General features: G+C 52.5%; 1 protein-coding gene across 2 annotated transcripts in view; it reads left to right on the top strand.

Moving 5' to 3' along the window:
* The window catches only part of TFAP2A (transcription factor AP-2 alpha), a 14496-nt gene extending 2817 nt beyond the window's left edge, over window positions 1-11679 (top strand). The window contains exons 2-8 of one of the 2 annotated variants that reach the window (XM_026039353.1): window positions 301-327; window positions 1534-1968; window positions 4631-4682; window positions 5520-5751; window positions 6967-7085; window positions 9387-9528; window positions 10999-11571. In XM_026039353.1, coding sequence (XP_025895138.1) covers window positions 301-327; window positions 1534-1968; window positions 4631-4682; window positions 5520-5751; window positions 6967-7085; window positions 9387-9528; window positions 10999-11287 — 1296 coding nt within the window. In that variant the 3' untranslated portion in view covers window positions 11288-11571. Of the gene's footprint in view, window positions 1-300; window positions 328-1533; window positions 1969-4630; window positions 4683-5519; window positions 5752-6966; window positions 7086-9386; window positions 9529-10998 lie in introns of both variants that reach the window. The other variant, XM_026039352.1, reaches the window with a different exon arrangement.
* Window positions 11680-13022: the final 1343 nt, after the last annotated feature.

The following is a 13022-nucleotide window of genomic DNA, read 5'->3' as shown; positions in this document are numbered from 1 at the left end:
AAAAAAAAATCAACAAAAGAAAGGAAACGACCAAGTTTGGCTCCCCGTGCCGCGCAGGACGGGGCTCGTCGCCGCTGCCGCCGCAGATGAAGGGCGGCCGCGAGCGGGGCCGGCTCTGATGGATCCGCGCGGCGCGGCCGCGGAGCAGGAGCGGGATCAGGATCGGGATCAGGATCAGGAGCGGGAGCAGGAGCAGCGCCGGCGCCGCGGAGCCGCCGCCCGCGCCTAGCGCCGCGTCCCGCTTCCCTCTGCCGCCTTCTCGCCCGCCCCGGCGCCGCGGCGCTGCGCGCCTCTCCGCAGATGTTAGTGCACGGCTTCTCGGCCATGGTGAGTGGGCGCGCGCCCGCGCAGCGCCCGGGCCGCCGCGCGCTATTGTTGGCGGCGCTCGGGGCTGCGCGGCTGCCTCCGCAGGGCTTGTTGGCTTCTCCTCTTCCACCCTTTCCTTCTTTATCTTCCCCCCCCCCCCCTTAAATTTGCTGCTTTACCTTATTATTTTTMATTTTGTCTACTTCGAGCGAGCGGCAAAAGGCTTCGCTTGGACCCTACTCCCCGCTCTCTTCTCCTCTCCACCTGCGAACGGGATATTTCCGGCTTTCTTGCCTTCCTTTTATTTTATTTTCCCCTGTTTTCGGGGTTCCTGCCTCCTTCCCCGCTCCCCGCTCCGCGGCGGGCCCTGCCCGTTCCCGCGCGCCGCGGGCGGCTCCGGGGCGCCCGGTGCGCCGGGCCGGGTGCGCGGAGCGGCTCGAGCCGCCGCGGAGCCGTTTTGGGGCGCGGAGGGGACGGGCCGCGGGCGCGCAGGGGCTCGGCACGGCCGGGACGTCGCGCGGCGGCGTTGGTGAAACTTGCGGTGCGAGCGGCGGGCTTCCTGGAGCCCCATTCCGGCGTCCCCTGGTAMCAAAATGGCAGTGCCTTCGATTTTCCCTCTCGTAATTCTTTTTTTTAAAAAAAATTCGTTTATTATTTTTTTTTTATCCCTTAATATGCGTTAGCGGTAGCGTCCGCGACAAATATTTTTCTTGGTTCTGCTCGGAGCAAGTGGGAGCATTTTCCCTCATGGCAGAACGAGCGTTTTAGCAACGGGCGCTTTACAGCGAGGACGGTTTCCTTTTTTCCGTCCTGCGGGTATTTCCTGCTCCTGAAATTCTGGGGGGGCAGCAAACCGTGGGCACGACCTGTTCGGGAACCGGCGCCGTCCCGCCGCGAGGCTTTATTTATTATTGTTGTTGGTGGTGTTGTTGTTATTATCAGAGCGGCGCCGTTATCGCCGTTATTGTCGCTCCTCGCGGCGCCGCGGCCGTTCCTGGAGCGCGCGCCCCGCTCGCCCTTCAGCTGCCGCCTCCGCCTCGCAGCGGCCGGCGGCACCGGGAGGCCCGGGGGCGATTCCCGCCGGGAGCCGTTTGCTCCTTGCCCGTTTTACCCGAACCGTTCGATTTTGACCCGCTGTGCGCGAGCCGTTTGATTYTGGCCGGTTTCGCCCGATCCGTGTGATTGTGACCTGTTGTTTTTCCCCCCGCTCGCCTCCTCGCCCGCCAGGAGCGCCACGACAGCAGCAGCAACGGGACGGCGCGGCTGCCGCAGCTGGGCGCCGTGGGGCAGCCGCCCTACACGAGCGCGCCGCCGCTCTCGCACACGCCCAACGCCGACTTCCAGCCGCCCTACTTCCCGCCGCCCTACCAGCCCATCTACCCGCAGTCGCAGGACCCCTACTCGCACGTGAGCGACCCGTACAGCCTCAACGCGCTGCACGCCCAGCCGCAGCCGCAGCACCCGGGCTGGCCGGGCCAGCGGCAGGGCCAGGAGCCGCCGCTGCTGCACCCGCACCGCGGCCTCCCGCCGCAGCTCTCGGGCCTCGACCCGCGCCGCGACTACCGCCGCCACGACGAGCTGCTGCACGGCCCGCACGGGCTGGGCGCCGCGCTGCCCGACCTGCCCCTGCACGCCATCCCGCACGCCATCGACGACGTGCCGGTAAGCGCCGAAAACGGGAGCTCGGGGGCGGGGGGGTCCTTATTACTATTATTATTATTATTATTATTATTATTATTATTATTATTGTTCCCCCCTTTAACCGTTTGCGCGCTGAGTCGCTCCGCGATCCCCGCGCCTCGTCCGCGGCTTTGCCCGCCCACCCCCTCGGGAGGCGCGCGCGTGGAGGGGGAGGGGGGCGGGAGAAGAATAGGCGAAGCCCCCACCTAGAACAATAGGCCGGTGCCTCCCCCCTTTCCCGTGCCCCCCCCCATCCCCCCGGGCGCGCGCGCGCGCCCCCGCGCCGCCTTGCGCGGCCGTGCCCGCCAAAACGGGAATAAATCAAATTACTGTCATCGTTAACAGCGTGGCTCCCCTCTCGGCGACAATGAGCTGGGGGAGCGGCGGGGCGCGGGGCTTCGCCCTGCGCTGCCTTGGCAGGGGACGGAACCTCAGCCCAGGTCCTGCCGGGCGCACGGCGTGGGGAGAGGGGGAAAAGGTGGAAAAGAGGAAAAAAAGTGGGTGAAAGTGGCCTAAGAAGGGRGAGGAGAGCCCCTTCCCCGCGGTTGTAGTGGGCACGGGGGCTGGGGGGACGGGAGAGGCCGCYGCGGGGGACGGGCCGCGCTCCCCGCGCGGGGATCCCGCGGATCCCGTTCCGGGCGTTTGCCGCGCCGCCCCGCGCCGCAGCAAACGCCGGGAGCGCGTTGGGCGCTGCCTTACTGGGGAGGGGGGGGATCTAATTCTGTTATCAATAAATACAGTTAAAAAAAATGGTTTCTAATTAAGCATGACATTAGCACATGGGCTGTTTACGGAGCGAGCGGGGCTATTGTTCGGCGAGGAAAGTGGCCCTTATGCAACGGCTGCTGGTGATCAAAGTTGGTCTTTCCGGGTTTCTCCCCGAAAATGGAATTAGAACAAGCCAATAAATGTATTAAAGCCCGAGGAGCCCGTGTTAGGGGACTAAGGGCCGCTTTCCTCGCAAGGAAAATGAGAGAGGAAAAAAGAAAGAGGGAGCTGGGGTGTCTGGATGTGATTTTTTGCTGAAATGCCATCCCAAATTACAGGATCAAATATTACAACAATATATTCGCTGACAGTTTAATGATTACAGTTTCATGTTGCAAGGATAATGTGCAGATGAACTTACCTATTTCGGGGGGGGTCATTTTGAAATCTCTTGCAAATTATACTCGGGGAAAAATAGTAAATTTATTGCAGCCCTCGTCTGGCTAAATTAGCCACAGAAAATTGCTGGTTATGTTTAGCAGTTTTGCAATAAACGCACGCTTTCCCCGAAGTGGAGGATTTAGTCAGCAATTCGGATCCACTAAAACCAGGTCGATTCTTTTAACTTGATATAAAATAACACGGAGGCAACAGCAAGAATAAACTAATCTGCTGCCGGCAAGCCCCTGGTTGCTGCAAGAACACGACCGAAAATGTTCTTTTGAATTCCCCGTCCCTGCATTTGTGCCCCGGCGATTGTGCTTGGATGCAGGCAGGGGCATCGGGGAGCCTCCTTTGCACATAGATATTTCAAGTACAATTCGTTTTATTTGACTTTCAGGGATCTGCGAATTAACAGCATTGCTGTACTTGGTGAAAACCAAATGCCATCTGGTTCAAATCCTTAAACCAGCCTAGCCATTTTTTTTTCCTGTTCTGTAAAACTGAATCAGCAGGATGCATGAAGGAAAATATAAAAACAATAAAAACAAGAGAATGCATCTCTTAAGAGCATTTATTCAGTTGTACAAAAAGAAAGAAAGAAAAAAATCTATTAAAGAAATTTGGGTCTGGGAAAGGATCATTTCTGATTTTTTTTTCCCGTTGCTGCAACAGTTAACTTTCAGTAAAAGCAATGGCTAAATACTTAAGAAAATCAAGTTGACGGTGAAAATTATTTAATCGTAAATATCTCCGTGGGATTTTAAACTTAACAGTCCTCCCTGTATGGAATATGTGTAGAAATAACACAAATAAAAGTATTATGCCACACTACATTTACTTTATGGGTTTAGGGTGCATGCATAAAGGGATCATATTTCCCCATATAGTTAAAACACAAGAACTGCAGCAGTAGTCATTTCTGAACATTTCTCAATTTAATTATACTTAAATCCAGAAGCACTTTAGGCAAGTTACAAATGAGAGCATTGAGTATAATAAAACCTGTAATAAAGCAACTTAGTACCATCCACCCGGAATCATTGAGATCAGGCACAATTAACAGGAGCATAAATCCAAGACAGAATGGAAAATGTTAGAATCAGTATTATTGTTGGACAAAGACTAGAGAAGGAAGTAATAGTTTTTTAAATGGTAATGCCTGCGTTTTGTAACGATTGCGAAATCTTCTATCTCAGCAGCCACTGGTGTTAATTTGTAAACACAGCCAGACATTATATTGCCTGTCAGTTCTGCGCGCATTAGAAAACATGATTTCACTCGACTTTCTAATCACGTTTGGAGCCGGGCGCGCCACGCAACGGGCGCCCGCGGGCAGCGCCGCGGCGCTACCTGCGCACGGGAGCGGCCGCTGCGCGCGGGCTGCGCGCCCCTTGCGCGGCCTCTGCGCGCGGGCGACTTGGGGGCTTCCCTTTTGTTGCCACCGCGCGCTCACGCCGCTGCCCCGTGTCTCCCTTTTCTTCCCGCCCTGCAGCACGTAGAAGACCCCGGCATTAACATCCCGGACCAAACGGTAATTAAGAAAGGTAAGCGCTGCCCGGCCGCGCGCCTGGCGGGGAGCGGCGCCGTGGGGAGCGTTGGCGGGCGCGGGTCGGTGGCCGTTGGGAAGCGCTAACGGGCGCTCCGGGGCGCGCGGCGCTGCTCGGGCGCGGCCGGCGCTCCGGGGAGGCCAGGGCGCCGCGCTGCCGGGCAGCGGCCCCCGCGCCTCTCCCGGGCGGGACGCGGGGCGCGGGGCAGCCCGCACGCCCCCGGTGTCGCCCCGCGCGCAGCCCTTTGTCACGTCGAATTAGGCGCGCGGGGGATAAATCTTGAGAGATGCTCTTTCCAAGGCGGCGCGGTAATTGGCTCTTTTTATTAGTAATCTCCAGAGTTCGTTTAACTCCTGTTGTATCTATTAGCCTTCCCAGAGCTATTAATGTCACAAGCGATCTATCCAAAACGCGGCGCCCGCCCAGCCCAGCGCAGCGCGGCGCCGCGGCCGGGGCTCTGCTGGGCCGCCACGGGGCGCGGGGCTCGGCCGCGACCGGCTCCGGTTACGGCTGCTCCCTTCCCCACGTCAGGAGTTCCCCGCGGGAAGCGCCGCGGCGGCCCGAGCCCCGCGGGGGCTGTTTGAAGCCGAGCGCGCGTTTGAGCGTCGCCTTCTCGCGCTCTTAACGCGCAGCCTGCGGGGCGCCCTGCTCCCCGCTGCGCCGCTTGCGCGGCCACGGGCACCGCGGGCGCCCGCCCGGCGCTGGCCGCGTCCCGGCCCGCCCGGGGGCCGGCGCCGCCCGAGCCGCCTCCCTCGGGGGAGCCTCGTCGCCCTCGTCGTGGCCCGCTCCCCGCGCGCTCCTCACCCTCACCTCCCTGCTCCTCCCTCCCTGCAGGCCCCGTGTCCCTCTCCAAGTCTAACAACAACGCCGTCTCCTCCATCCCCATCAACAAGGACACGCTCTTCGGCGGGGTGGTGAACCCCAACGAGGTCTTCTGCTCGGTGCCGGGCCGCCTCTCGCTGCTCAGCTCCACCTCCAAGTACAAGGTCACGGTGGCGGAAGTGCAGCGGCGCCTCTCGCCGCCCGAGTGCCTCAACGCCTCCCTGCTGGGCGGAGTGCTGCGGAGGTGAGCGGGGCGGAGCGGGGCGGAGCGGAGCGGAGCCGCCGGGGGGGCGCCGCGCCGCGCCACGCCGAGCCTCGCCTCGCTGCCCGCCGCGCCGGCGTGGCCGCCGCGGGAGCGGGAGGGCGGCCCACGCGGAGGCCGCTTGTCTGCGTGTGTGTGTCGGGGGGCGCCTAACGGTCGCGCCCAACCGTCACCCCGCGCGGGTCACTCAGCGACCCGCCCCAACCGTCACGCGCGAGGGCAGCGCGAGCCCCGCCCCGCGAGGCGGGGGCGGCGCGCGACCGTTAGGGAGGCGGGGCGCGCGGTAGCTGTGGCAACGCGAGGCCGTGTCCGTTAACCCCCCTCCCCTGCCTGCGCTCAGAGCCCCCCCGCACCGAAGAGCCAGTGATAGCGGCCATGAAAAATAAATAATAATCACAATAGTAACAACAATAACAACATTGTTGTTGTAATAGCAACGATAATAATAGTTGTTGTTATTATTATTATTGTATGCATCAAAAAGTTTCAGCTCTCCGTTCAAGTGATACATGGTCACCCTCTGTAGGCGCCCCTTTCCCTGCTTCCCTGCGGGTTATAATCTAATCCAGACAATTAAGGAGTGCTTGGGTGGGGAATAAAATCCAGAATTAATTAACGAAACTCGGCTTTCGAGGGTGTGTGTAAAGCCACCTCTGCCCGAAAGGAGCAGATAAGCCGTTTCCATGTGTGCACGTGCTCGCCAAGCACCGCCGGGCTCCCTCCCGGCGACGTGGGCTCTCGACCTTGGAGATTAGTCTGCTAAATAATGCAGCAGCTATCGCAGGAGAGCCGGGTGAAAATACAGTTGCCCTCAGGGCCAGAGTGTGTTGGGAGTTTAGAAAATTATCATTATTCCTACTGTTATTGTGGCGGATGCTACCCGGCGGTGCCGGGGACTGCCTGGGGTGCTAAAACTTTTGAAATCTGTGCTAGTTTGTGTGTTGGTTTGGGCAGTTTTAAATGTGAAGCCGATTGCCCCTACACCAGCACAGGTACATTTTATACTCGGTTTTGCTTTCAGCAGTTTCTGCTCCTCGCTTCCTCACCACACAACCGTCCCCAAAACCCTTTCTCCCTGTCTCTTCTCCCTGGAGTACAACCTTCTCCAGTTGCTTTGGGGGCGATTTATATAAAGGGACAGAAATGCAGCCCGGTGTCCGACTCGTTGTCTTCTAAGTAGCTCTCTGTGTGAAACAGGGCGAAGTCTAAAAATGGAGGGAGATCTTTGAGAGAAAAACTGGACAAAATAGGATTAAACCTGCCAGCCGGGAGACGCAAAGCTGCTAATGTTACCTTGCTCACGTCGCTAGTGGAGGGTAAGTGGCTCCGTGCTCCCAGGCGGTTCGTTTGGAAAATGCCCGTGTTGTTTTTGCCTAACGGGATAAGTCTTTCTGTTTCTTTTTTTACTACTATTGTTTTATTTTATTTTTCAAGTTGGTTTTCTGCATTTGAAAGGCATTATTTGGTTTAATCTTTGAGTCTTGGTTAAAAAAGAAAGAGGCTATTTGTGTATTTTTGCCTTTTGTTTTAACCTGAAACGGTCTTAAATGGATCCTGCAGACTCAGCATTGCATTCCACCATGTATTTGCTTTTACGTCTTTGAACTAGATGTTTTCAGGGTCCCATCTTGCTCCCTCATTCAAGTGAGTAATCCCTCCCTGGAGTAAACGGTTTTCACTGGGAGCAGCAGCCATGGGAAGGATCCATGAGAATCAGGGCAACAGGCTCAGACCCAAAAATGTTGTGTGAGTTCAAAGCTACAGGGAGCAGATTCTGTAGCTCCTCTGGTGCTACGCTCCTTCCATTGATGCACAACTAAGCAATTTTACACTGTGGCTATTAAAAAAAAACTTTTTTTTTTTTTTTGTAGACCATCCCCCTTCCTCGGCAACATAACAGTAAATCATTTAAGATTTCTGACATCTGCATTTGAGAAATGCGTGACCATTACTTCCTGAATTAATTTGGGAATCCTTGACCTAAGCCATGAATTAATGGTGTCCTGAGAGCCTCAGAGTTGCACCCACCCCTCCTCCCTTTTGGTTCTCATTTTCAGAACATATGTTCCCTTCATTATGTCATTCTCCCCTACTTTGCTCTGGCAAGGAAAGGTGCAACTTCTTTTAACACCTTCAGGTGTCCCCTGTTTTCCAAACTCAGATGTGGGAGGCTCAAAGAGTTTGGGAATCATCTTGTTTTGAAATCCTTACTTTGTCACAGTTCCTGGTCCCAAGTAAACCTGACCCCACTAAACACATCCTGCTCCTTTCTCTTCATTTTCGAGGTTTGATTCAAGAGTGTTTTAGACTGATTTAGTCTGCTAAGAGCTTTCAACTCCAAGCCAGGACAGGCAGGGTCAGCTCAAGTGTGGCTGCTCAGAAGGAAGCTTGTGGCTTTGTTTTGGTGCTGCTTTGCTAGAAATGCTAAACATTCAAAGAGACTATGAGAGAAATGCTGAACTAGGCCAATATTCATTTTATATTATATATATAAAATATTCATATTCATATTATTAGCTGAGCTTTATCTTCATGCTTTTAAAGAGGCTTTGCAATTGCACCAACATGCTGTAGTAAAAAATCTGGAGGTAAAAATCTTGTAAAAAGTCTAGATTTGGTAGATGCTTCACATTTTTTGTTTTGTTAATGAGTGTGGGGAACGTTTTATGGTCATCTATTGTTCTGCTTGGCTTTCACCTACCAGGACTCTCAAAGAATGATTTTTAAAGGACAGCCCAGGCCTGCTTTGCAGATAGCTCAGGCCGGGTTTGGGGGGCAGACGCTAGCCTAAACATTGCTCGGGCTCCGAGGCCCGTCGCGATGAGGCAGTTTCTCGAGCACTGTTATTGTTTATGATCCGCTCCATTTTATGGAAACAAGCTCACTGGACTGAGGCTTTGAAGCCCTAATTGGCGCATGCGTCTTCCGGAGCTGGAGCTAATGGCAGGAAGCCCTGCAGTAAAAACCAACTGGTTCAGGAAATTAAAACCAAAGATTTGAAAATCAGCAAAACAGACAGACTGGGTGGAATGACCCTAAAATTCTCATGGTTAATCGTTTGGGGGTGAACATATAATTATATGCGATCAAGTTAAATTTTAAACACTTAGCTGTTTAATGCGTTTTATTTAGAAGAGCTCTAGGAGTAATTATGATCAATATTAATCATTGATGCATTGCAAGGGAATAGAGAGGCATGTACTTGAGGCAAAGAAATACCTCCCGAGTAAATAGCTCTGAATGAAATGTGTGGGTAGCTGGGGGAGCAAACATATTTCCATGTGAATATAAGCACGCGCTCTGGGCGGACGGAGCGGGCCTGTCTAGCCGACATGAACTTTAGGAAATGTGTGATTTCGCTGGTAACAATTGTCTTGAACATTTCTTTTGGCCTGGCCTTAGTCTGAAGCAAAGAAAATTCTTACAAGATGAGATGGGATTTGCATTCCTCACAGTACCTTTTTAAAAGAAAAACGTCCAAGCCTTTTAAGAGGAAAAACCCAAGGAGAAAATAGCCTGTGCGTTTTTTTTCTGGTGGATTTTTTTTTGCCTTTGTGCTGTGTATATTGATCAGATGTATTTTTCCCTCCCACTCCCACCCACGCCTCACTTTCCAGGAGAAGCAGTACATCTAGCTAGAGATTTTGGGTACGTTTGTGAGACAGAATTTCCTGCCAAAGCAGTAGCTGAATTTCTCAACCGACAACATTCCGATCCAAACGAGCAAGTCACAAGAAAAAACATGCTTCTAGCTACAAAGTAAGACATTTACCTTCCTGGCATGTTATTCAGTTGTGAGGGGAGGGGGTCGAGCCTGGGTCTGGGGCTCCTGTTTGTGTGTGTGCGTGCGCGTTTGCCTCATGCTCAGTGGCTAATGGCCTTGCAAATTGTGTCTGCCCTCATGCTAGAGGGAGCGAGGCCTATATGTAGCCCAGCTTGGTTCCCCTYCAGTCAGTTTATGCAGATTACCTTGGAAGAGGGTTGTGAAAATTGTGGGTGGGTATTTAGTTACAGAAGAAACAGTAATTGTTCAAAGCAAAGCGTTTTCTGGGCCTTTTCACGTGGCTTACCAATTTAGATAGGAGGCAAGGCTTCCCATTGACAGTAAAATAAAAACTGGCACGTTAAACTGATTTCAATTCATTAAAATCTGCAGTGGTGCTTGCTTCCTAAGCAGCTCTGTTACTTGGAGAGTGTAAGGATATTAAAAATATATTTTAAATGGCAATCTGTACGCCATTAAAATGCTAGTGGAGTTTATCATTGGTGGGGTTGCCTAGACTTCCAGGTGGTGCGTGAAGAGAAAATGATTGTTTTGATATGTTTGCTGGAAATTAAAAGGGTTGTTTAGTGGCCCTTAATTACCAATGGAGGTGTCACCAAAGGGCGTAGTGCCAGAGGGCGCAGGCAGAAGATGGGAGGCGGTTTCTGGCTGGAAGACATTAGCACGGTTTTCAGAGCCCAGACTGCTCTAGCACGGCCCTAAGCTCCTGCTAAGAGGCGTGTTATTCCCCCCGCCACTGGAGCAGCAAGGAAATGATAAAATGCAACTTCGGGACAATGCCCTCGCAGTCCCGCTTTTCACCTCCCTGGAAGGAAATTTCCAGAGCTCAGTTAGCGCCAGCTTTTCCCTGCGGGGGAAGGAGCCTTTGGGTTTGGAGAGACAGATGGGTTCACAAAAATGTTTCAGAACACCCCGGTTCAAAGCCTTGATTCTGCTCTCTGACTTCACTCTGTTGTCCTTCCTGACACCTAGGCATATTTTAGCCTTGTGGTGGAAGAGCTCTGAGTCTGTCCAGTTCCAAAGAGCTATCCTCCAAAATGTGAATAAATGCCCGAACCTCCCTATGGGTCTCGCACCCCATCTTTTATTCCGTGTTGCTGGGGGAAGACTTGGAGCTGCTGTAGATTCAGTGCCAAGGTCCTGCTCAGAAGGGGTGTGCGTGGGCAAGGGCACCCACGGGCGCGCAGGGCAGGCGCAGGGCTCGCTTGCTCATCTCGTGGGTGGGCACCCGTGCTGTTGGCCCCGGGGGCGGGCAGGGGCCCGGCACGGGCACCRCTTAGGGGGCAGGACGCACAGTGGGGAGGTGTGGGAGGGCAGCAGACCCCTGCCCGCGGGGCTGGTGTCAGGCGGCAGGGAGCGACGCGGGGGCTGCGCAGCCGCAGCCGAGGTGCTCACTGCTCTCGCCCTCTCCCTTCCCCTGCCTCCCTGCTCCGCTTGTGCTGCAGACAGATTTGTAAAGAGTTCACCGACCTGCTGGCTCAGGACCGATCTCCCCTGGGCAACTCGCGGCCCAACCCCATTCTGGAGCCRGGCATCCAGAGCTGCCTGACCCACTTCAACCTCATCTCGCACGGCTTCGGGAGCCCCGCGGTGTGCGCGGCCGTCACCGCCCTGCAGAACTATCTCACCGAGGCGCTCAAGGCCATGGACAAAATGTACCTCAGCAACAACCCCAACAGCCACACGGACAACAGCACCAAAAGCGGCGACAAAGAGGAGAAGCACCGAAAGTGAGGACCCCCCCAGCTCCTCTCCCTGCCCCCAGGTAGCCACCGCTCCGTGCAGCTCCCTCCTGCCTCTCCCTGCAGCCCGTGCCCCAGGAACGGAACGGAACGGAACCGGGCTCCTCCTGGCCAGCCCGTTCTCTGACTTCCAGGCCTGCTCTGCCCTCTGCCCACAGCCCCCGGCACCCTCATTTCCACGTGCTCCCGGCGAACTCGCTCCTCTCCCCAGCACTGCCGTTGTTTTACCCTGCTCTGGAGCCCCAGAGAACAGGACGGGGGGATGGAGCCAGCAAAGAAAAAAAGTTCTGTCTTGAGTTTGTGAACTTTTTTTTTAAATAAAACAAAAGGAGGAAAAAAAAACAAAACAAAAAAGGACTCTTTTTCTAAAAATATATTAAAAAAAAAACAAAAAAAAAATAAAAGCAAAAAGAAATAAATAATAAAAAAATTCTATGAGCTTCACCGGACTGAATCACCACCTTCCCTTACATAAACTTCAGTTAAGATTGTAGCCATATTAAAAAAAAAAAAGCGAAAAAAGCGCAACAGCGGCAGCAGCGGCAGCAAAGAAACAAAAGCAAAAAGGACTGATGACATTTTATCAGTATTGTGAATAAACTTGAACACAAAACACAAGCAGTTCCATGTCATATCTTCAGTTGTAGAACTTTTTCCTGTCCAAGGTAAAGCGACCAACTTGAACTTTCTATTGCAACACGATTCACGGTTATTATATAAGGGAATCAGTGTTCATGTATGTATATATTTATTTATGTGTAATTTAATGGGAATTGTAAATATGGTGAGTCTGTTTTAAGCCTTTTTTATTTATCTGGTGATCTCGTTTACCTCTTGTTTAGTGGGTTTTAAATCTTCCCCTCTTAGTTCATCATGTGGTTCATGGTACTTATTTAGATATCAGAGGTTTTTTGGGGGTTTTTCTCTGGGATTCATCATTTTTAGCCCTGTTGTAGCATGTTAAAGGCGACAATGAAGCAGCTGAACAAATAATAAAAAAAAAATGAATTTTTATATATGATTAGTATGACATTTAGTTTCTCATTGAAGAAAAAAATAAGTGATGTTGGACCCTGGCAAGATTTTTAAACATGTTAGTGGTTTTACAACCCCTATGTGTTGTGGAAAATAAGAAGTTATTTTCATCCACTGTCCTCCTCTTGAAAGAAAGCACCATCAGAGCAATAAATTAATACTGTCTTTTAAATCAAGGCTTAGCTTTTCTTTTCCCCTCCCACCTTTTTTTTCTCTATTTTTTTCTTTCCCCCTTTTGTTTTTCTCCTTTTTTTTTYTTTTTYTTTTTTTTTTTTTTTCTAAAGAACTTCAGACATTTGGGACCACCTGGTATCCTGTATTTCCACTGGCCATATTGGAAGCAGTTATAGTTGTATTGTATTGAGTTGTGCCGGCAGTAGTTTCCATGCCTGTCAATGTATCATAGTCCTTTGTTGCCCAGATAAATAAATATTTGATACGCTTTATGTCGATTTTTTTATTCAGTGGCTGTCTTTACCCAGGCGTATTTTTGTTCTTGGCAGTATTTTTTATTCAGTATGGTTACAGTAATTGAGTTTAACTCTCCCTTGACAATTGCTCCTTGCAATAAGCAGCTGAACCCATTGTTTCCCTCAAGTATAATAAAAACTTACTTTCAACTTGGAGTTCAGAGCAGGGTATCATTTAGATATTCCACTGAGTCTGTATTCAGACAAATGACACAATAAAGC

This window comes from Nothoprocta perdicaria, unplaced genomic scaffold, assembly GCF_003342845.1.
Source record: "Nothoprocta perdicaria isolate Ctin4 unplaced genomic scaffold, notPer1 scaffold_229, whole genome shotgun sequence".
NCBI lineage: Eukaryota > Metazoa > Chordata > Aves > Tinamiformes > Tinamidae > Nothoprocta > Nothoprocta perdicaria.
This window is presented reverse-complemented; position numbering and strand designations above follow the sequence as displayed.